The sequence below is a fragment of the Ceratotherium simum genome, chromosome 3, assembly GCF_057802395.1.
Source record: "Ceratotherium simum simum isolate JZ-2026a chromosome 3, ASM5780239v1, whole genome shotgun sequence".
NCBI classification, from domain to species: domain Eukaryota; kingdom Metazoa; phylum Chordata; class Mammalia; order Perissodactyla; family Rhinocerotidae; genus Ceratotherium; species Ceratotherium simum.
In genome coordinates, this window is record NC_141902.1 from 49,641,927 (window position 1) to 49,666,419 (window position 24,493).

The 24,493-nt window shown below is 35.5% G+C and overlaps 1 protein-coding gene across 1 annotated transcript in view; it reads left to right on the forward strand.

The window, feature by feature from the left end:
• Positions 1 to 24,493, forward strand: part of UNC13C (unc-13 homolog C) — a 584,623-nt gene that overhangs the window by 457,988 nt on the left and 102,142 nt on the right. Inside the window, 4 exon segments of the mRNA XM_087427449.1 lie at positions 6,891 to 7,017; positions 13,514 to 13,610; positions 14,263 to 14,406; positions 21,745 to 21,822. Of these exon segments, the coding sequence (XP_087283575.1) occupies positions 6,891 to 7,017; positions 13,514 to 13,610; positions 14,263 to 14,406; positions 21,745 to 21,822 (446 nt within the window).

Here is a 24,493-nt window from a genome sequence, read left to right on the forward strand (position 1 = left end):
GATCCCCATCTATATATTGTTAATATGAATTTAGGTATCTTTGTTAGATGTTTATATGTGTGTATGTATCTACGAAAGTCTGATTCATATTTATTCTTAGAACCAAAGTCTCTAGGTGATAAAGTTTTAGGTTTGTGAGCACACAATATCTCACAAAACATCATACACATTGGGCCCCTAATACTGGCTTTTTATTTGATTCCATATCACCACCTCTTAGAGCAGGCTGCCAAACACTGAGAGGGATGTTTAAGAGTCCTACAAAATTGTATGCTACCAACAATAGGACAGTGCAGAGTGTCTATGCAATAAAATGATGTCATAAATTAAGGACTGGAAAATGACTCTGTGATGACTGATGGCAGAAAATTGGCTTTCAGCATGAGAATATGTTGAATATATACCACCCCTACCCTAAACCAGTACATAATTATACATTTCTGCATTGTACATAAAACCCCATGCATAAACACTAACTTTCAGAAGAAAATATATTTTTTCCAAGTAAATGCTGGTAAACGCCATCTACAGGAAAATAGGCATATTCTTCTACATTGCCAAGCTTTTTCCTTGTACAATTTTAATGAAGTGTTTTTATTCTCATAGTAAAATATTCATATTTCTCACTAAATTCAAAGATTAAATTTCATACAAAATTAGTATACTGAAGTTTGGAAAACTAATTAAATGTTTTATTTTGTAAATGTGCTGGTTAAATCTTTGTTGCCAAAATTAAAAATGTAGGAGGATTTATGACTAAATAAATTCTGAGTCATTCATATCATATGAGATAAATGCAATTTTGTCAATGTGGTCTACCACTAAGCAGAAGACAATTTGGGTAGAATTAAAGATAATTTGAAGTATATTGTTGAATTTGGTATTATAATCTCTCACATTGATATTAGTAGGTGGTAGTTAGCATGTAATTGTAGTTTATTTGAAATATCTCCTTATAACACATGATTACACATTATGGGAGGACTATATGAAGACATGAGAAAAACAGGTGTATGGATTTTGGAACAATAACAGCTCACTTTTTATAGAATTATTTAAGTGGTAATAAAAACCACTCAGAATATAGCTGAGAGCCCACAAGTATGAAACAAGGCTGACAGGAAGATGAAAAGTGCTATCAGCCTATCCACAAAGCCTATGTATTTTACTTCTATGATTATCCTCTCTCAGAACCTATATACTATTTTCTAATATGAACTTAAGTTTAATTAACTGATTTTCTATGTGATGGTGGATCAATTCATGGTGGGATCTGCTAGAGGTACTTACACTAATATAGTTCCACAAAGCAAGCAGACAGCCTGAAGATAGATATAGATTAGATATAGATATAGATATAGATGTAGATACAGATATATAAAGAAACAGAAAGGAAATTAGAAAGCAGAGCAAAGCAGAGTAGTTTGGAGATTAATTAATAAGTGGTTCTCAATCTTTGAAAACCTTTCTTGTGATGCAATAGAATATAACCCCATGTAGCCTAACTCCATAAGAAACAATTTAACACAGTATACATTTGTTTATTTCTTACTTGTACAAGTCAAAGCAGGTATTTCTGACCGGGCAGCTCTCCTCTGAGAAGTGCCTTCTACCCTCTGTGATCCCCTAGAACCTTGGAATCTTCAGCTGGATCTTCTGCATCTGGCCAGCAAATGAGGGAAAAGAGAGCACACAGGATTTCACAGGAGGTGTTTTGGGGCAAGACTGGAAATGGTATATATTGCTTTGGCCCAAAATTCAGTCATAGGCCACACCTATTGCATGGAATGTTGGGGAATGTAGTCTGGTTGTGTCCCTGGGAGGCAAAAGACATGGTTTGGTAACCAATTGGTTAAACCTTGCACAAATACTGAGGTTCATGATGATTACAAGTCACTGCTGATAAAAGTTTAAATTGTATTTAATATTTGCTACTTAAACACAAATACCACAGGTGGACCTTATTATTCAAGAGCACGCCCTTTCCATTTTTGTTTGCATTTCCCTCAGGATCAAACCTACATTACCAACTAACTCAATAAACTAAAACCTCTTGCTTTATCAGCTGAAGTGCGTAATGCCTGCAAAGATATCACTTATTCTTTTGTTAAATTGGCAGAATGTGAAAACAGATGGTACTGGTCTCCTATTTCTGTCCACAGAGAGTGGTAAATATCAGTTGATGACGCATGAGAGATACGCGACTAAAAGGATAGAAACTAATTCCTATGGGTGTGAAAGCAATTCTGTAAGGAGGAAACCATTAGTAATTCTAAGCTTTTTTCAGCAACCAGGCTGGTAAAACCCTGATAGTTTGCGTTATCATATCAGGCACAGTCTTAAAAACAGAAATGGATGGTCTCTAGACTAAGGCAAAGCCAGATTTCATCTTTTAAAAAGATCATTGGTGGGCAGGCCCTGTGGCTTAGCGGTTAAGTGCGCGCGCTCTGCTACTGGAGGCCTGGGTTCCGATCCCGGCGCACACCGAGGCACCACTTGTCCAGCAATGCTGAGGCCGCGTCCCACATACAGCAACTGGAAGGATGTGCAACTACAACATACAACTATCTACTGGGGCTTTGGGGGAAAAAAAAGAAGGAGGATTGCCAATAGATATTAGCTCAGAGCCGGTCTTCCTCAGCAAAAAGAGGAGGATTAGCATGGATGTTAGCTCAGGGCTGATATTCCTCACAAAAAAAAAGAAAAAAAAAGATCATTGGCATCCTTCCTATCTCCTTCCCTATATCCATCCTCAATGGGGGAGACTTGGGAGGTGGGGAAGAACAGGGAGTGGCCTGGATAATGTGTGGCTGCAGAAAATTAGACATATAGAAGTGTTTGTTTCCTGGAACTGTAGGAAGAGCAGGCATGAGGAGAATATAGGAATGTAGGGAGCTTGCAGAGTCGAAGAGGATGGGTTTGGGAAGGTCTGTAAGTTCTGAGCAGAGATCCCAAATGAGGAGGCAGGAAAGACTTCTGAATTATGGAGAAATGAACTGCAAATGCGTTAAGCAAATAAACTGAAGATCTTGCCTGAAAAACTGACTGGGATGCTGCCCACAGCTGGCTTTTACCTGCTTTCCAGCGTGTAGAGGCTACCTCATTGCAAGAGGGGGGGATTGGTGAAGCCTTTCCTTTTATGGCACAACATAAATTTAAAGTTTACCCAAACACCACCAAAACATGTAAAAATACGAGCAGAGAGAGGGGAAAAAAGCCCAAGGTCTTCATTGGACGAATAGTTACATAATTTCACAGAAAAGATACATACATATTAAATATAAGTAAGAAGTCTTGTTTTATGTAATATATGTCCTCTGACTGAAATTCCTCTTCTGTACTAAACCATTAACAACAAATCTTTTCACTACGTAATTGATTGCCTAAAGCACAAAGTCGGGTTAAATTCATCTGCTCCAAGAGACCACATCCTCCTGTACATATCAAATCATGGCACTTGCCATATGGTATTAAATTTACTGTCACCCTTCCTCCCTAAGCTCCATGCACATGGGTTCTTCATCTTTATATCCACAGTGCCTCTTACATGACCTGGCACAAGATACACACTCAATAAACATTTTTGGTATTAGATGGAACTGAGTTACTCCTTCCTCCAGGATTCTGTTAATGTGCAAATGCTTTTGGAAGAGGTAGCACATTAAGTCAGGCTTATCCCTAACATTTGCAGATGCAAGAGCACAAATGGAGGCCCACATACCATAGGCCTAAATATTTACAATTCATAAATCAAGCTAGCAAACTGTTAAGTAAATGTGTTCTATCTTCCTACCTTAGTAAAGATACTCTTTTTTTAATTAATTAATTTTTTTGGTGGGGAGGAAGATTAGCCCTGAGCTAACATCTTTTGCCACTCCTCCTCTTTTTTGCTGAGGAAGACTGGCCCTGGGCTAACATCCATGCCCATCTTCCTCTACTCTACACGCGGGACGCCTGCCACAGCATGGCTTGATAAATGGTGCATAGGTCCACGCCCAGGATCCGAACCTGCAAATCCCAGGCCGCCGAAGTGGAGCGCGCGAACTTAACCACTACGCCACCGGGCCTGTCCCCAATAAAGATATTTTTATATCAACATCATAAAAAAATTATGTAACAGTTATTTTTTAATATGCTAAAGCTGGCAATATATCAAAGAACACAATTTAATTATCAATAGGCATATTTGGATGTTTGGCTTGGACTGGCAATGTGTGGGTTTTCAAAGAAAGATAAATTCATAAATTATTATATTTTCTTTCAGAAGATGTATATTCTCATCCTTATTTCAGCAAAATTACTAATTATGCAGATATAATAAAAGTTTTCAGATATTTTGTATTCTATTTACAGTGGTGCCAAATAATATAATCTTTCCTGTCACATGATGTCTGCTCTTTAATTTTTTCCTGTTTTAAAAAATTTAAGCACACCTTCTCTTTGAACTTTTTTCTATTTCTTTTCAGCCTTTTTTCTTTTCTGAGATCCACTTACATTTTTTTCTATCCAATCTCAGTTTATACACATTCTTAATATTTAAAGCATTAAAAATAAAATGTTATTGTATTCAAAAGGGACATGATTTGAATGTATATTTACAAAAAGATGTAATTTAAAGTAAACTATAAACACAAAAGTTAAAATTTTAAATTATTTCCATATGTGTTTTCAGATATAGTTCCTATACAGTTTTCAGAAAGTTTTTGTCTTCTAAAATATTCAAAAATATTAAAGTGATGACAAAATGCAAATTATTTTATATAAACTTTTGTGTAAATCATTTGAATAAAGCTAAAGTTTAATTAGTTAAATTTCATAGGTCTAAATTTCAAAAATAAAACTATTGACAATTCTAGCATTCAACAGCCATCTAATTGGCAAAGAATCAATATCAGGCTTCATGTATATTACATCTAGAAGTGCACGTGTACAAACTTGGAGAGTAATGTGAATTGTTTAATAGTCAAAATACTCCCCAGCCATCATGTGCACCTGTTTTGCATATTGCATAGGTTCATGAGTGCCTTCAAAAGCATGAATTAGAACCAAAGAAAATGGGTGCCTCATAATGCTTGAAAATAATACTTTATTATGCAATAATTTATTGCATTTATGCTATCCAAGAAAGAACCTGCTGAGTTAATTTGTTTGCCCTGTCTCTTTCCTAAATGCTTCTATAGCTCAAATTCCTTCCCATACTCCAAAGCAGTACCTGTTTCTGTTGTCAGCAACGGCAGTCTGCAGACCTTGATAGCACTTGGACACAGTCATCTTTTATTTCTAGGATATAGAACAAAAGACAGTCCAAAGTGTTTCTCTGGGGCTTAGAGGGTGTTAATCATAAGAGCAGGTGATGTTTGTCAAGACAGAAAATGTTTAGCATTCTGGCTTTCTCTGTGCCAGCACCAAGTGTGGGATCCCAAGTGACAGAGGAGTCCACAGGGTACTTAGTTTTTGAGTTTCTATTTGTGATAGGTGGAGCCCTCTAATGTGTTGAGTCCTATGGCAAGGGTTTTCCCTTGTCTGGGTTTCAGGGTAGTATTGCATGAAATTCCTACCTATGAGTTTATCAAATAAATGTTTCCTCTAAAGGTGTGGAGGGATACTAGACATCTGAAGGGAGAGGGGTGGGGGGAGAACCAGCACTGAAAGAAGGAAAGGGTGCAATGAATTTGAAGGAGCTGAAGCAAAACACTCAGTTCATAATTTTGTTTGAGTTTGGTCTAGAAGCATTAGTTTATTACTCTTGTTTCTGTGTGTATGTTCTTTCTTTTTCGTGGTTCTACAAATTGTCTTGAATTAATTATTGTTTAGATTATTTGAAAATGTTCGATTTGGGGGTATGTTGCCACTTGTGTTTGTCATTGGGATTTAAGTTCCTCTATAGATAGGTTTTGGAATGCAAGGATGCCCTCAATTTGTTTATAACAATTTAATTGCTTCGATTAGTATTAGCCTGGAATGTAAAGTATGAGATGTTTCTACTGGAAATCAAGCCCTTAGCTTGAAGGAGAGTCACAGATCTCAACTAGAACTTCTCAGAGGGCACTTTCAACTGAACATAGTTAGGGACATTTTGGTTTTGGTTGTGTCTATACTTGTAGCCAGAATTGGCCAAGATATTAATATTGGAGGGAGGGAGAGAAAAACATGTCCAGTAACATTATTATTTATCTCTATTCCCCAGTACTATAAGTCCAGATCAAAATAACAGTTTTAAGTTATACTTTTTGAGCAAGAGAGAAAAAAATGCCACATATTAGAAAATTCTGCTAAAGAAGAGTCAAAAACCACGGGGTGCTAAATAATTTTCACTGAACTTAAAAGGCAAAGAAAAAAGTCATCTGGCTTAGAAATTAGATATACCTCTCCGGCTTAGAAATTAGATATACCTCTCCTTTTCAACTATCTCAATTCTTTAAGTGTTAAATATCCAAGCCAGAAACGTGATCTACTCATTCACATTTCCAGTTTTAATCAGGAATTATGCCTCCTAGTTTGATTCATGTTTTTACCATGCTTAAAGTTTTAATTCTTTCTGGCACTTTGCATCAGGCTATGAGTGGTCAAACTATGAAAGTTTACAGATAAATAGAAAAATTTTAGTATGTTATTACTCTGTCACTGCATCAGAAGTCTCACCTATTTTAGTAAGGCACATTAGAACACTCAAGTTATTTCACATTACTGCTTGACCTACTCTATGTAGGACCTATGATGATTTTTGCATTTTGTAAAATTTCAGGTCTGTCTTTAACAATTCACTTTTCCTTTACTGCAAATACACTATTTTCTTCCTTTTTGAAATCCTGATATTAAAAGTAGATTGGAACGCAGCAGCATTGTTGGCAAACCAAACTTTATTAAATGTTTGATTTTATCTGTTATAGAACATGAAAAGCAGCGGTTATGCAAGAGCACCGATTATATGAATTTGCATTTCAAAGTGAAATGGTTTTATAATGAATATATGCGAGAACTTCCTGCCTTCAAGGATGCTGTTCCTGAATACTCCTTGTAAGTAGCGATTTTCACCCCCAAGTTTGTTCTCAATTCATAGTCCTATAAAATTACACCTGAATTATGCAGCCCTAAAATCTCTTCACAGAATCTTCATTTAAATGCAGACATTTATATTATGAAATTAACATTAAATGATTTGCGTGTCTTTAGGAACCATGTTTAATTGAATTGTGTTGCATTTTTCAAATATGCTTTACTTGGATATTCAACTCAAAGAGAAAGAAATACGTGATAGGATATAGCCTACACGATGAAATTATCTCCTGTAAAGTACTTGAACTCAGATTTTGTTGTGAAAATGTGAGTGCTTGTATATTGATCTATATAATCAGATTTTCCCTTTAATTCAAACTGAAAAATGTCTTAGAAATTCACATTTCTGAAATAGAAGTAATTATTAAACAAATAACTTTCTCATAAATATGTCTATCAAATATATTTGTAATAACACAATCAGACATGTAATACTCTGCAGTGGATATTTATTAGAATTCTATTTTATTCTATTGAGGAGGGTCTTCTATATGCCAGGCACCATGCCGAGTACTGAAGGACAATGGTAAATAAGATAAAGACCTCGCTCAGAAAGCAGCTTATACTCTAGGAGGTATAGATAAGTACTAAAATCATGATAAAGCAAGGCAATGTGAAATAAGTGCTAATTCAAGGAGCACAGGCAAAGTGCAATGGAGTCTCACAGAAGAGAGACATTACCCTTATTTGGGTGACTCTAAACAATATTTACGAATGTGGGTAGCATTTGACGTAGAGTTTGAAAATTTCAGGTTATGGCAAGAAAAGAAAGAACAGCATTAAGATGGAAAGGAAAATTATGAACATAAGTATGGAGGTAGGAATGTGTAGACTATGATTCATGGGAAATAGTGTCTTTCCAGTGGGGTATAGGGTATTTTTACAAAATGAGTAGAAAGTAATATAGGAAAAGTAGTTTTGAACTAGATTGTTGTAAATAAATGCCATGAAGCTTGTACCACATTCATTAGGCATTGTGGAGGTTCAAAGAGGCAGAGAATGGGGGACAGGGAAGAGATGTAGACGGTAGTAAGTAATGTAATGATGAGATTAGAACTGCCCTTTAATAAAACTTTTCTCAAAGAAGTTTATAAGATAGAATGGGATACTGGGACAAGTTAAAAGGCTGTACAAATAATAGAGTGATTGTACTAAGAATCAAAGGATGAAGAGGTGTGGGAGAGAAATTTCAAAGATCGAATTTACAGAATTTGTCAACTAAGTACCCATGTGGATTAAAGAAAGAGGGAAGAGTTAAACATGAAGTATGTGTGCCTAAGCAGTTGCTGGTATCATTGAGTGGGAATAGGGAAGTAAAAAAGAGGACCTATTTGCCAGAAAGTCCTGCTTCTGGCTCTGTCTAGACTAAGTAAACTACCCTAACTAAAATCAGACTAACATGCCCGCTGAAGACCAGCTATAAAAGCTGAATGAAATTAAACAGCATCAGAGACTAATCAAGGCAACCAGGAATTGAGAAGCTAAGGTCCTTGAGAAAAGAGAAATGCATTGAGGTGAACCCTGTATTTGCTGCCGTGTCTCCCCCGACCCCTCCTCCCCCATGCATTTGCCAATTTGCAATACAGGTCATGGTGGCCAAATAGCGAAGAGTAGCCCAGAGCTTATAGCAATCTTCCCGGGCTGGAGAAACAAACATTGGTGTTGAGGGCTATGAAAGCTGCTTGGACTTGTGGGACCAAGATCCTAGAGAAGAGAGAACTACGGAGAAGTAAGCACAGACAGCACCCTGTATGCAGTTTCTCCTTGAGGTATTTTCTGATTCCTAATCTGCCCATGTGTGGATGGTGAGACAGAAATAAACAAGTAGAAAGCAGGTACTAAGAGATTAAAAACTAAGTAGAGACTTCAGCAGTCTCACAATGCTAGGGAGACAAAAATTAGAGGTCAAGGCGTTCTAAGAAAGGAGGAGCCTATAAAAACCCCAGGCTTTCAGGTAAGATCCCTGAAGGGCTCTGCTCTAGAAATAAGGACAAACTGGAAATAGGCCAGCCTAAAACCCAGCCTTGTCTAGATCCTGGTGATCTCCCTGCATTCTGTCTACAAGGAGAAATTTAGATCCTCTCTAGAGGAAATGATCAATCAAAGGTTCCACAATTTTTCATAGACAATGTTTAATATTCAACAAAAAATTAAAGACTGTCAGGCAACAGGACCAAATGTCTAAAATTCAAGAGAAAAACAGATATTAGACTTATTGACATGGACTTTGATGTATACTTCAAAATGTGGGAGAATTTCAACAAAAAAATGGAATCTCTAAGAATAAAATGGACATTGTAGAACTAAAATGGGATGAAATTAAGAATGTCATAGATGAGCTTTATGACAGATTTATAATAGCAAAAGTGGGGCTAAAATAACTGGAAGATATGTTTGGAGGAAATATCCTTGTAAAAACATAGAGAAAACAAAAAAATGCAAAATAGAGAAAAAAACAGAACAAGGGATATATGGAACAAATTATTAAGTTCTAATGTACAAAGAATTGAGTCCCAGAAAAGGAGAAGAGAGAAAGACTAGTACCATAGCAATGTTCGAAAGATACTAGGTGTGGATTTTTCAAAACTGATGAAAAACATGAAACCACAATTCAAGAATTTCTATAAATCCTAGGTGGGATAAACGCAAGGAAAACTACCTGTAGGTGCATCGTAGAAAACTGCTTAAAACCAAAAAGTATTGGGGTCAAAGAAGGGAAGACACTTTCTTTGAAAGGAGCTACATAATACTGTTGGCTGATTGTTCAATAGAAGGGATTGAAACCAGAATACAATGCAATGATATCTTTTAAGTCCTGAAAGAAAACAACTAACAACTTAGAATTCTACAAGCATCAAAAATATCCTTCATGAGCCAGCCTTGGTGCCCTAGTGGTCAAGCTCAGTGCCCTCGGCTTCAACAGCCCAGGTTCGGTTCCTGGGCACGGACCTATATTGCTCTGTTAGTGGCTGTGCTGTGTTGGCAGCCCACATACTAAAAAATAGAGGAAAATTGGCATGGATGTTATCCCAGGGTGAATCTTCCTCAGCAAAAAAATAAAATAAAAAAGAATCCTTCAAAAATAAAGCAAAATAAGGACATTACATAACTGAGAAGCTGAAAGGACCCATTTCCAGCAGACCCTCACCAAAAATATATATACTACAAGTCATGCTTCACATAGAAGGAAAATGGCCTAAGGTAAAAATACAGTAATGTAGTGAAGAATAAAAAGCATTAGAAAAGGTAAACAAATGAGTATATTTAAAGATATATTAACTAATTTAAAATTAAAAAAACTAATTTCTGTAGAATAAAATATACATAGAATTAAAATACAAGAAAACAATAGCATGAAAAGGGAAAGAGCAATAAATGAAGTTATAGGTTAACTGTTAATAATATGATCCTCAAATTGTGTGGAAAGTGTAAAATACTCATTTTTAAAAGCCTCTAATATGTCAAGAATGTGTATTATAATTATAATTTATAGTGTAACCCCTTAAGGTATAATATAATACTATGCATCAATAAGATAACGGAGGGTGTGGGAGGAGAGAAAAAATTGCTTAAAAGTAAGAAGAAGATGAAAAGAATAAAGAATAAAGAGCAGGTAGAAAATTTAGGGAGGAAAAGGCAAGATAATAGATTTAAAGTTAAATATAATAGAAAATTAAGTGTAATCATTAATTGAATGTAAATGGATTAATACTCTATTCATCAAATATTGTCCAACTAGATAAAATAGTAAAATCCAAAATATCTTGCTTACAATTTATTCACCTAAAACATAAGGGTCTAGAAAGGTTACATGAAAGGATGTAAACAATAATTGAAAGAAAACTTATGCAGCTATACTAATATTAAACAAAGTAGACTTTAATATTTTGAGAGATAGAAATATTTCTTGATGATTAAAGGAGCAATTCAACAAAAAGATACATCAGTTCTAAAGTTGTATGTATCATATAACATGTCAGCAAACTATATAAAGCAAAAATTGTCAAAAGTGAAAGGAAAAATCAAATCTACAGTTCTATTTGGAGATTACACTTCTTTCACCAACTGATTAAAGAATCAGACAAAAAGGTCCAAACAAAGAAGTTTCAACAACATGAATAACACACAGAGATATTTATCTATCCATCTATATCTATATCTGGTCATCCAGAGATTCCATAATTTTTCATAAACAATTTTTCATATTGTTTATATAAACACACACAAGGTTTCTACAATTTAGAACCAACAATGGCAAAATACACATTATCAGATGCACATGGTGCATTTACCAAAATAGACTATCTGCTGGACCATAAAGCAAGTCTAATGAATTTTAAAAGATTGAAACATACACTGTATGTTCTTGAACCACTGTAGAATTAAGCCAGAAATCAATTTGAAGAAGATAACTGGAAAATCACCAGATAAGGAAATTAAACAGAACACTCTAAATAATTCATGAGTCAAAAAGTAAATCCCAGTATAAATTACAAAATATTTGGAACAAGTGATAATAAAGTTTGGCATTTCAAAACTTGTGGATTGCAGCTAAAACAGGAAATAGAGGAAAATTTGTAGCTGTAATTCTGCATAGAGAAAGAAAAAAAGGGCATAAAATCACTAATATAAGTATCAGAATAAATTTTTAAAAAGCAAATAAAGTCAAAAGAAGTAGAAGAAAGACAAAAATAAATATGAACTGGAATAAAATTAAGTAGAAAATTTAAAATAGAAATTACAAAGCTGGGGCCGGCCCCGTAGCTTAGCGGTTAAGTGTGCATGCTTCGCTACTGGTGGCCTGGGTTCGGATCCCGGGTGCGCACCAACGCACCGCTTCTCCGGCCATGCTGAGGCGGCATCCCACATACAGCAACTAGAAGGATGTGCAGCTATGACATACAACTATCTACTGGGGCTTTGGGGAGAAAAAGGGGAAAAAGAAAAAAGGAGGAGGATTCGCAATAGATGTTAGCTCAGGGCCGGTCTTCCTCAATAAAAAGAAGAGGATTGGCATAGATGTTAGCTCAGGGCTGATCTTCCTCACAAAAAAAAAAAAAAAAAAAAGAAAGAAATTACAATGCCAAAGTTGGTTTTTGAAAAGACAAAAAATCAGAAAAGCCTTGCAAGGCCAAGGGAAAAAAAAAGAGATGTCACAAATTATTGTTATCAGGAAAAGACATCACTAAACATACTAGAAAGATTAAAAAAATAACAAAGGAATATTTATGCCAGTACATTTAGAAAGTTAGACAAAATGTACAAATTCCTTTAAAAATAAAACTCATTAAGCTAAGCCAACATAAGAAAAAATATAAAATCTGAATGGCCCCGTAACTATTTTAAAAATTGAATCTTTAATTAAAAATCATGTCTCAAATGAAACTCCAGGCCCAGATGGCTCCAAAAACATTTAAGGAAGAATATCACTAATATTATATAAACTATTCCAGAGAAAGCAGGAATACTTCTCAAATCAGTTTTTGAGGTTAGCATATTCTCACTACTAAAACCTATTGAGAACATGGTAAATAAGAATAATTACAGGCCACTTCCTCTTATGAACATAGTTTAAAAAAATCACAAATGAAGTATTAGCCAATAGAATCCAGTGGTTTGTAAAAAGACTCGTCTTATAGATTCAACGCAATCTCATAAAAATTCCAGCAGGTTTTTTTGTGCAAATTACCAAGTTTTTCAAAAATGTGTATAAAAGCACAAAGGCCTTAAGCCCAGGTAATCTTGAAGAGGAAGTAAAAAAGCTGGGGAACTGCAATATCAGTTATCAAGACTTATTAAAGAGATATAATTATTAAAAGAATGTGGTGTTGGTGTATGACAAATAGACTAATGGAACAAAATAGCCTAGAGACAAACCCATGCATATGCTGTTACCTGATCTGCATCAAACATACCAATTCAAGGCAGTGGAGGAATGGATGGTCTTCTAAATAAATAGTGCTAGACAAATTGCACATCCATGTGGAAAAAAGAACTTTGAAACTTAACTCAGACCATTTACAAAACCCAACTGCAGATGAATTGTAGATCACAAGAAGTCAAGGTGAGTACCAGCATCAGTTATAAGAGACTAGTTGGTATGAAGCCCAATGGTAAAGCACCAAGAAATGAGAGAAAGGCATGACAGACAACACAGCCCACAAGGTCTGCATTTTACAGGATTCTGAATCGTAGAGTGAATTGTAGAGTGGGTATTGGGAACTAGGCATATCTGAGGCAGCATGAGAAGAGCCAAGAAAGAGCTAGGGACTGAAGTTAAAGGGAGGGGATACATTTGATGAAGTAAAGCTAAAGGTCTCTGAGGAAGGTGAACTGCAAAAAGGGAGTGAAAAGAGATTTTTGGACCTGAATTACTCTCATATTAGAAAAGAGCAGTGTTCACTGTTAATTATGTGCAAATGACATCTTTTATAAAATGTATTATTAATTTTTTTAGGTGGTTTGAACCTTTTGTCATGCAGTGGCTAGATGAAAATGAAGATGTGTCAATGGAGTTCCTTCATGGAGCACTGGGAAGAGACAAAAAAGATGGAGTGAGTTTAAATTACTTTAAAATTGCTTATTGTCAAGATTCATTCACACTGCTCACTTTTAGGCTAATGGGAATTGTTAGGCTCATTGTTATTAATTAAGTTTTGTTTTAATTCTCCAATGACCAAAATAAATTTAAAAGACAATTTAAAAGGGCTAGTAGGAGCCCTGAGGAATTATTTAAATTAAAAAAAAAAAAATCCATCCCCCTTTTGCCCCAAGATTGTTTACTTCTTGAATTGGTCTGAATCTATAGATTCACTAGGCTTGTACAAAACTCTCTTGTTGTCCTGGAACCTTTCCAGGATTCCAAGATTAGGAGCAGACACCCTCCCAGCCCCTCCGGAGCAACTCAAAAGTCTTGAGTCACAATCAGCTTGCTAATCCATCATAATGCCTGTGAGGAATGAGAAATATGAAAGAACCAGTCCCTCAATTCAGCAATGGAGAAACCAATTAATAGCAGCCTATCCCATGATATTAGTTCCACTATACTTTCCAGAAAAGGAGATGCATGATTTTAAAATGGGTATTTTATTACCAGGAAATGAAGGTACATGGTATAGGAGATTCAGTTATTTATGTGAAATAATGAAGACTCTCACAGTTCCTCTAATGTGCTTATTGGGATGGTTTTGCCTTCTCTCCCCTCAGTTCCAGCAGACATCTGATCATGCCCTCTTCTCTTGTTCTGTGGTTGATGTCTTTGCTCAGCTTAATCAGAGCTTTGAGATTATTAAGAAACTGGAATGCCCTAATCCTGAAGCATTATCTCACTTAATGAGAAGATTTGCAAAGGTAGGTTAAATGGAATGAATCCTTTCTTTGCTGGGACTGTGGCATGTTATGATTTTCTTACACAGAACCTGAAAAATGCTATTGTTTTGTAGCATTAGTCCTCTGTGACACTGCTACTCCAATTTAATTTCTAATTCTAGTTCTAATAGGTTCAGTTGTTTATCTAACTTTGTTTCTGCACTTCCTGTTTCTTAAATATGAACTTATCATTTTAAAAATCTATTTTTTATTCACATTAATGACTCAGTCATTTGTAATTGAAGACACTACCATAGGTAGCCAAATTATTTCCATTCCAAATGTGGTGCTTTCTAACTGAAAATATGCCTTGGCATTTCATATTCAAATTGAAAGTATTTTTTAGCAGACACTATGGTACAATGAAAAGTATATTGGACTTGGAGTCACTGAGTTCTTTTTTTTTTTTTTTTTTTTTTTTTGTTTATTGCAGTAACATTGGTTTATAACATTGCAAAAATTTCAGGTGTAAGAGTCACTGAGTTCTACTTTCAAATCAGCCAGTAAATTTAGTGTAAGTCTGAGCAGTTCACTTGATATTTATGAATTTAGTTTTCTTAGTTGACAGATTGATCTTGACCAACGAGATTACTCTTAAGACCTCTTCCTCCTCTTAGAGTCTAAGAAGGCTTGCAAAGTGCTTACTACTTTGCCAAGAGTTTCAACAGAAATATAAGAAATAAAAGATGTAATCTCTGCCTTTCAAATCTTAAAAAAAAATTCCATGTAGTAATCAAGACCGCATGGCATGAACCAATTGGGGGATGACATAAAGAGGGACATAATTTGGTTAGGAACTACAGTAAGTTGTGTGGAAGGAAAACTAATGAGAACTGAAATCGACAAAGATTTAATGGGAAAAGCGGGCTCAAATAAACCTAAAAAGGTGAAGTTAGTTAGAAAAATATTCTAAGCTATGAGAATTGCAGGAACAAAGAGAGATAAAGAGCTGAGCTTGACATGTGAAAAGCAGGGAGAAACAATTCTCTGGCAAGAAAATATCTGTTGCTGGGAGAGGCAGTAGAAAAGGTTGAGAGAGTGAAGATGGGTCCAGATCTTAAAGAGCTTTGCTTTCCAGGTTAACAAGTTTAGACTTAATCTTTTGGAAAATCTAAGAAAACTTGAACATTTGGAGATTTCTAAGCAGGGTAGTGACATGACAAACATAGTAATGTAGGGGAACGACCTACACAGTCCTATGTCTGACAGCCCTAAGGACAAGTCTGGCTCCATGGGTTGGATGATGGCAAGAGGTCTCGGCTGTTCATGCAACAAGTACTTATTCATTGCCTCACTTGCACTCTTTACTAGCCATGTTGAGAAATGTAGACATAAATAAGCATAATCTCCGACCTCAAAAAACTTATAATGGAGGATCAAACCTGTAAACTATGACTAAGTTAAATGCTGTATTCAGGGCATTTCAGAGATTGAAAAAGGCCCAGAATATATATATATATATTTTATATATTTATATTTATATATATATATATTTCACATGTTAAAAAATAAGGAAATGCCAAAACTCAGTTATACTGTACAATATTTAAGACGTATTAATTTGCTAGGGCTGCCATAACACAATACCACAGATTTGGTGGCTTAAACAGCAGAAATTTATTTTCTTACAGTTCTGGAGTCTGGAAATCCAAGATCAAGGTGTCAGCACGTTTGGTTTCTTCTGAGGCCTCTCTCCTTGGCTTGCAGACAGCAGCCTTCTGACTGTGTCCTCCCATGGTCTTACCTCTGTGCACCTGCACCCCTGGTGTTTCTACACATGTCCAAATTTTCTCTTCTCATGAAGACACCAGTCAGATTGGATTGGGGACCACACTAATGGCCTAATTTTAACTAAGTCACCTCCTTAAAGGCCCAATCTCCAAATATAGTCACATTGTGAGATACTGGGGGTTAGAATTTCAGCATGTGAATTTGGGGGGAACACAATTCAGCCCATAATGGATGTATATATTTAACGTGCTACTGCTTTTAACCAAAGACACAAACACAATGAGTGTATAACTTCATTAGCTATCAAAATAGTCTAACTTTGAGGTCCTTTATGAATGGGAGAATCGAGCTTGACCCTGTCGTTGGCCCTAGCTCTTAGAAAAGTTTAAGCTTGGTTCACTGATGGATGGATTAGGAAAGGCTTCTTGCAGGAGACAGCATCTTTATTAACTGTGGTAGGATAGTTTATGCTGTGGTAACAAGTTAAGCAAACTCCATGTTTTAACACCACAAAGATTTACTTCCTGCTTATACAGTGTTGAATATGGGTTGGTTGGCCCTATAGGGTACCCTTTGTCAAAGATAAACAAAGCCAGACACTAGTTAAAGTGCTAAGGACAGATTTTCATCAGTAATATACTATTGCAATAAGGAAAAGAGTCCAGCATGAACTGGACTCAACCGTGATTTGTACAGAGGTGACTGGGTATTTTACAGGGAGAATGAGGGAGTAGGGAGGGGGTCAGGCAGAGGCTCAGTAGAGTCAGGGAAGTGAAAAATTACAAAAAGCAGGAAGTGGAGTTTGGTCCATGTGAAACCCATGTGGGTTTGCTAACTGAGGCTTATTAAAGTTAGGCTCCTATCCTTCCACAGAGGCTAGGAGACAGCGGCCCAATCTTGAGTTGTTGGCCAGAACAAACAGTCAATTCTTTTGGCAGCCTTGCGTTTTCTGGGCAGACGCTTTAAGGGAATCTATGATCATACTAGGGATACGGCCTTGAGCTGTTAGAAACTATACTACTGTTTCATTCAAGTGTTTATAGGCCAAGGTTGAGGTCTAGTTGAGAAGAGGGCTCAGAAGAGCCTGGCTAGAAGAGGGCTCAGAAGATCAGGGAGAGAATCTTTGTCACCCTCCACCATTCTGTGACCCAGGGGTTCTAGCCTGAGAGGTCCCAATGAGGAGAGAGCATAAGGTTCATAAAGGGCTGATGGACCTACTGTTGGAAATTTAGGCCCACATTGTAAAAAGTCTGGAAGAGCAGGCAAAGTGGCTGAACTTGAGTAGAAAATGAGGAGACAATGAAGGCTTTTAGGCAGACAAGTTGTCAGCCTAAACTGTGTTACATTATTTATCTGCCGTAAAACATTGTGAACTCCAGTCTTTATATCTGTTAATTAGGAAGACTAAAGCAACCTCCTGCTTTTTAAGATAACAGCTAAAAATCATTTATTTGGATTATTCCTAGAGGGGACTTTCTTGGGAGCAGCTGATTTCAATTTCCAAATATGGTGAAACCTGTGGTAAATTCTGCAGGAGAATTATTCTAAAACATTCTCTAAGAAAGTGTTTTCTTGAAGTACAGCTACATTTTGGGTGACTGCCAAGAAAAGAATGAAACAGGGTCATTAGGAATAATGTTTCAAAAAGTATGTCGCGTGCTATTCCTGGAACGCCATAGGACTTGTAGTGGAAGCAGGTTATATGAGAATTTAATAATCTCAGAGTTAATATATCTGGTAACATACTATTATAGTTGCACGTATTAGAGAAGTAACTAGAATTCACCCTCAGAATAGTCAGGTGGCAGAGTATGTAAGATGGAGACGTGGCAGCCCTGAGAGAGAGTAGAAGGAAAGCTGAACTGGGACTCCTGGGCCCTGGGCTCCAGCCCACTGTCCACCCCTTAGTAGCTCTGACCTTTCTCCAGTTATAAAGCTGAACCTAGCAATGTTGAGACTGCTGGGGGTACAACCAAATGGACTGGAGGGAAATAGAAAGGGGTGGGAGGTCACAAAGAAGGTCATATTAGAACCACACACAGGAAAACACATTCTCTGAAGGAAGAAGAAAAGAATTAGCCTCCACGTGTCACTGAGGAGATGTGAGCTTTTATTGGCACAATAAAAAATTTCAATTAAGTAAAACATTTTTAATCCATGGAAATTCAATACTACCCAATTATTATGACAAGGAAATAATGTAAGAACAATGATAAACATTTTCAGGGACAGTAGAAGTTGGCAATTTTCATTGAAAAATAAATTACATTTTATTAGAATAATTTAAAAACTCATAAAAATATAAAGGGGACTTTGTGGTTAATATAATTGCTATTTCACAGTAACTTCAGACTATTGGGGTTTGTTTTGTTTCATCAGATGTTACCATTGATCTTGAAAACCCTATCCATTTTAGGATTGGGATCCTGTATCAAAATATACTGAAATCCTATTCTCTTCCTGGGACTTAATATTGATTTAAACCATCTCCTGGAGAGAAGACATATTAATGACATCTGCAGACATTTTAGAAGATTTAGCATTCTAAAATGGGACTTAATGGGATTATTTGTTCTTACTAAAGCATATGTAAGATTGACTAAGGTACCAAACAAATGCTTCAAATTTCATAGCAGGTACATTTCAGGAGCTGTGATGAGTGGTAAAGTGGGCACATGGGTAGCAAATATTCCTATGGCTGTACTACTGTTCTTGACAAGTGTGGGTAATTTAATTAAAAAACAGAGAAATGAAGTGATGATATCTTCAGTATTAAAAACAAATCAACAAATATTAATTGAGTCCTGGCTATGAGTCTGGCTGTTTGCCAGGTACCAGAGATACTGAATGAGACACACATATTCTCATCTCTGGAAACCTAATCCTAATTTTAATAAAACAACAATGATAATTCATTAAGCATCACTATGTGCTAATCACTTTACATATATTGTCTCACTTATTCTTCACAACAACCCCGTGAGATAGGTACTATTATTACTCACTTAACTGCTACAATCCTATTAGAATTTCATCTTCTTTAATCTGGAGCTCTTTGAATGGCAGTTCCTTTGCTGCAGCAATAAAAGAACTGTCTACACCTCACACCTATTTCTTCATATAAACTGTGTTTTATTATAGAACTTGGTGCAAATGTGGAATTACTAGGCTATCTGTTGCCTCCCTCTCCATGCTGTCCCATTTCTAAAGCCCAACAATCCCACAAAGATAAAATCATGACCTAAGTTCACACACTCAGAAGTCCTATCTTCCAGGCCTTGCTAGGAACTCCTTCCATCAACAGGTTCTCACTGAAGAGTTACCTCCACCCTGCTATGCATTAGCGAGGACTGTGATTCTCAAACTTCAGCTTCTATCAGTATCACTTGGAAGCTCGTTAAAATACACATTGCTGGGACCCAACCCCAGAATTGCTGATTCCTTAGACCTGGGATAGGACCAGAGAATTTGCATTTCTAACAAATTCCCAGGTGATGCTTATGCTGCCGCTGGAGACATGTCTTAGGTAGACTTGAGTTACGTAACTACTTACTAGTATTAAAGAACTAATATCTGATAGTGATCTACTTTGTTGAATAAAGTAGAGTGAAATCAAATTTCCCCTAAAACGTACATGCACACTTTCATTCAGGTATACTTTGTACATTAGGAAAGAAACGGATATTATCCTAGTCAGTATACCCATAACTCCTATGGGCAAAAGGACTTAAATTGTATTCTATACAGCTGAGCACTTTTCCTTACCCACAACCCATCCTGACTTGGCATTTGCAGGCTAGTGGATGTGAGATCCTAGGATCAGTCATCCCCAAGCAGGAATTCAAGGAACTAGGGTCTTCCTATGAAGTAGAGGCAAGCGTTAGACCATGGAAGATACCTTGAGAATGATCAGAAATGGATATCTGGATTCCCCTGCCCAAATTTTATCTTGAGCAAGTTATAATGTCTGAGTTGCAACACGGTCCTAAAGTCAGGCTTTTTTTTTTTTTTTTTTTTGTAATATAGTGAAATGACTCCTACAGTTTAGACTGTCATTAGAACCTATAAATTGAGAGTAGTGCTCATTTGTACAAGTGAATTAGTACTCCTTAGGTAAGTCCCAAAGTAATTTTCAGCATTGTGTGTAAAGTAAAATTTGAACAGCTGCGTTTGGAAGATACTTCAGTCTGATCAGCCATCTGTTTTCCTGGATTTATTGATCTGCTGCTTGATAAGATTTTATATTTTTTAAGACAGACTTCTGATTTAAATTGATGCATATCACCTTACTTTGTACTTCCACAAAATATTGATTTTCTTTCTGCATGTTATCCCTAATTTCAGGTTTCCATTGTGATTTTAAAAGTCTATAAAACAAGTTCATAGTCACATTTGATGAATTCAAATTTGTAGATTAAACATCTCTCACTCAGTTTATATCCTTGGAGTGTCTTCCTGAGTTGATTTTGAGCCACAAAGAAAATTCAGATGGTTAAACAAAAATGAAAATAAAATCTTTTTTGTCGTTGCTTTTCTATGAAAATAGATGGCATATATCTATTGTTGTTGTTGCTTTCTCTCTTCTAAGATAATCACATCCACATTTGACTTAGGATAATTCAAGGTACGTAAGTAAAAGCAGTAGGAGGCAAACTCATCAATACATCTTCAAGTAGTTGAAATAAAATGTAACTAACAAAGTTTGTTTGTTTCCCTTGTTTTGCATAATTAATGAAAGCAGAGAGCATCTTTAGGCTCAAAAATAGTTATTAGATGGAGAAGGAAAATGTGGAATTAGGATGAAAAGGACAGAAATGGGGAAGATCAGGCAATATTTTATCACATAATGCATCAATAAATAGCTTAGTAAATTGAAGGTAAATGTATTGAGATAGTGTGATGCAACAAAAGCTGAAGTTTTAGATATTAAGAGGTGGTCTTTGATATTAGTCAGTAAGCCTCCTTATCACAGAAAATTACTGAAAATATTCATTGCTAAGTGACATGTATAGGAATGCTCTGGCCCCACTTACAATGAGGTATTTAGAAACAGTGGAGAAAGTTGAGAAAATGACCACCACAAAGAATTTTGGCATGGTATATGTGTGGGGTGGGGGGCAGGGAGTGACACTAACAACCATGAGAGATGATTCAAAGCATGAGGTGTCATTTATTCAGGGGGGGAAAAAAGGCATTAGGAGTCATTAGGTAATAAGTATCCAAGCATAGAGGAGGTTGCCACAAAATAGTGTATCTTCTGAATATTTAGTTGTTAGAAATAAAGAATTTTGTGATGGAGTAGGTAGTATTCAAATGGAATGAATCCATATGGAATATCTTTCAAATGTACTGAAATATTACAAATTGTCATCTAAATATAAGAGTTTAATTGAGATCCTTCTTTTGGCAAGAGTGTAAATTCAATCACTGTTGATGGCTCCCTTTCAGCAGAAAAAGATATATGAAAAGTTAGCCTGATTAGCATTAACCTGGATAGTGTGTGTGTGTATATATATATATATATATATATATATATATATATACACTGACTTGCCAAAAAAATGTTTTTTGTTTTTGTTTTTTTCCTAGACTATCAATAAAGTACTGCTTCAGTATGCTGCAATTGTATCAAGTGATTTCAGTTCATATTGTCATAAGGAAAACGTGGTAAGTAAAAATGTCTCTACTTTCAAGTATTCCTCGGTTGAGACCCACTTATTCAAACCAATAAGTAAGCAAGAGAAATTGTTTTCTTTCTGTCTTCGTTCAGGATGATAGGAAATAGGGATCCCAAGAAATTGTTTGGAAACTTCTCTAGTAGTCCTGAACTGGTTATAATACAGAATTCAGGGGAAAGTTGAGAGCATCTCAGCACCAGCCAACTTGTAGTTTTCCATGATGATAAGTAACAAGCATCACATAAACAATGGAAAACCCACATAACTGTAAAACATTGGAGCTGAGAACTAGGAGTTAAAAAGTTATTTAGTATTGACACCAACTTGTGTAGTTTCGGCACCAGTACAAAATGAGTATAATTTGGTCTTTCAGTTTTCAAATAAAGTGAGAAGGATGGTTAATATAAGGAATGATGCTGATTTCTACTCTGAATTGTTAACTTAGCCTTTTACTTTTTGGATGATTGAGAAAACATTTATAAAATCCAAACCGGTATTGCAACTTAATCAACAAAAGGCACAAAGAGAAGCAAGATAAACTTGATCTCAGAAGGTGATTTGGAATATAATCAGTGTTATTTTATGGTGGAAGGTGAAAATCTTTCTTATTCACCATATGTAAGATTAGGAGAAATATGTTGGAAATATTATAAGAATTAAAGAAAAAGCACTGAAAAAAGATATTAAAAAAGTCAGTCCTAGATTTTTAAAGAGGAAAATCAGTTTTTTTCCCCTCAAAAAAGCAGTTCTCACTATCAGGCCATTCTAAAAGAGAATTCTCACTGAAATCTCGTTGACCTCTTGCTGACAGCTCATTAAGATGTCAGCCCTAATGATTCTTGAGGGTCCCAGAAGATGCTTCTTTCCCTTAAATTAATATGCTGCCCAGAAATTTTATTAAAATACCCAGATATAGTAGCAGTGATTTCTAATTGCCATTGATTATAAATACTGTAAAAGGCAGATAGAATATTTATTTATTGAAAGCATATATTTATAATTAAAGGATAATACATTTGAAAAGTATTATATTGAAAATCAAAACAGTGCCTGATAATTTCAGAAAAGATTCTGATTTTATTAAAATAGCCAAATTGAAGATTTTGAAAAGTGGCTATGAATTTCCAAGGTTAATTCCTGTCACACAGAAAGGAAAATTAGCCTTAAAAGGTCCCTGCAAACTTCCACTTGATGTGTTAACATTCTATTGTATATTTTATTTAAAAAAAACAACTAAGGAAAAAAATCATAAATCATTGTTTATTGTACTATTCTCTGTATTTTTTCTGTATATTTTATAGTTTTCAAAATCAAATTTTTGTAAAGAAAATAAACCACCCTTGCAAATATTACAACACAGGAACTTGCTTTTGCTCTTTTCAATGCTTTTTTTCCCTCATTACTGATGTCTTAGGTAACATCAGTTTTAAACTCTCACTAAACGCCAAGTATCATTTTAGCTTTTCCATAAAGAATATCAGTTAGCCACTGACTTTATGCTTTCAGCTGAGACAAACTGAAGAAATGCTTTTGTACATTTGTGTGTGTATAACTACTGTTACAGATTTCTTCGAATATCAAGAACATTGAAACTTTTTATTGTTTTTTCTTTTCTCAGTATATATATGGCAATATACCTATTTCATCTGCAAATTGAGCTAGGAACTTTTAAAGAGAGACCATAACATTTGCTTTCCCAGATGTCAGAATTAAAGATGACGGTTATACAAAAAGCCTGTGGCAGAATGATTTTTTTTTCTACTGTTACATTTTAAATTGGAAATGGGTGAGAAGTTTTTTAATCCACTTTTCCTACATTCAAAATATAGCAAAGCAACATTACCTAAATCAGAATTACTTGATTTTAAATATTTTTTATAATCTTTTCAACTCAGAAACATACTTCAGTCATGTAGAAATGCTATAGTCTGAACAGAACTTTCATATTTGTTGTATTTTAGGTTTTTAACTTTGTTGCAGATTTACATGAAAGGCAATGCATTATGACATTTTTAGGGGAAAAGCCAAAATATACAAATAAAACAATTAGAACTTGACTTCAAACATAGGTTACTTCATCTATCTAAACTCATCAACAAATGATGTTTCTGAATTGAGTTTTAATGTTCCCTTTACTGTGGATGTTGTTGTTGTTTTGTTTCATTTACTATAGAGGTGTTTAAAGTAAAAGCTGTTTCCTGATTAAGGTAGGTGTGTGTAATTCAATTCTAAGTAGTGATTTGATAAACGGATTCAATAAAATTGAAATTTGAACATTTCAAGGTCAGGGAAAGCTTAATGAAAGAAGAAAGTCTCATTTATTTTTGTCTCTTTCTTGATAACCGCATATCTTTTTTCTATGTAGCCTTACCTAGGGTCAATAGCAATCCATGCCAAGTGAGCCCAGTGTCTAAGTTCATTTTTTTTCTTAGTAGGTCTTTTCCATCAGAAATGATCATATTAAGAAGGCTTGGAGATTGGTGTTTATTTATAAAGTGGGTACTAGAGTACTGTTATATGTGCCAAAACAGAGAAGCTTGAGTGTTAATATCAAATAATCATAGAAGAGTCTGCCCAGCTAACTTGGACCCATGGGGAGCAAAGTGATAAAACCTTTCACCCATGTAGTCTTCCTGCTTCTCATTAAGAGTTGTGGTCTT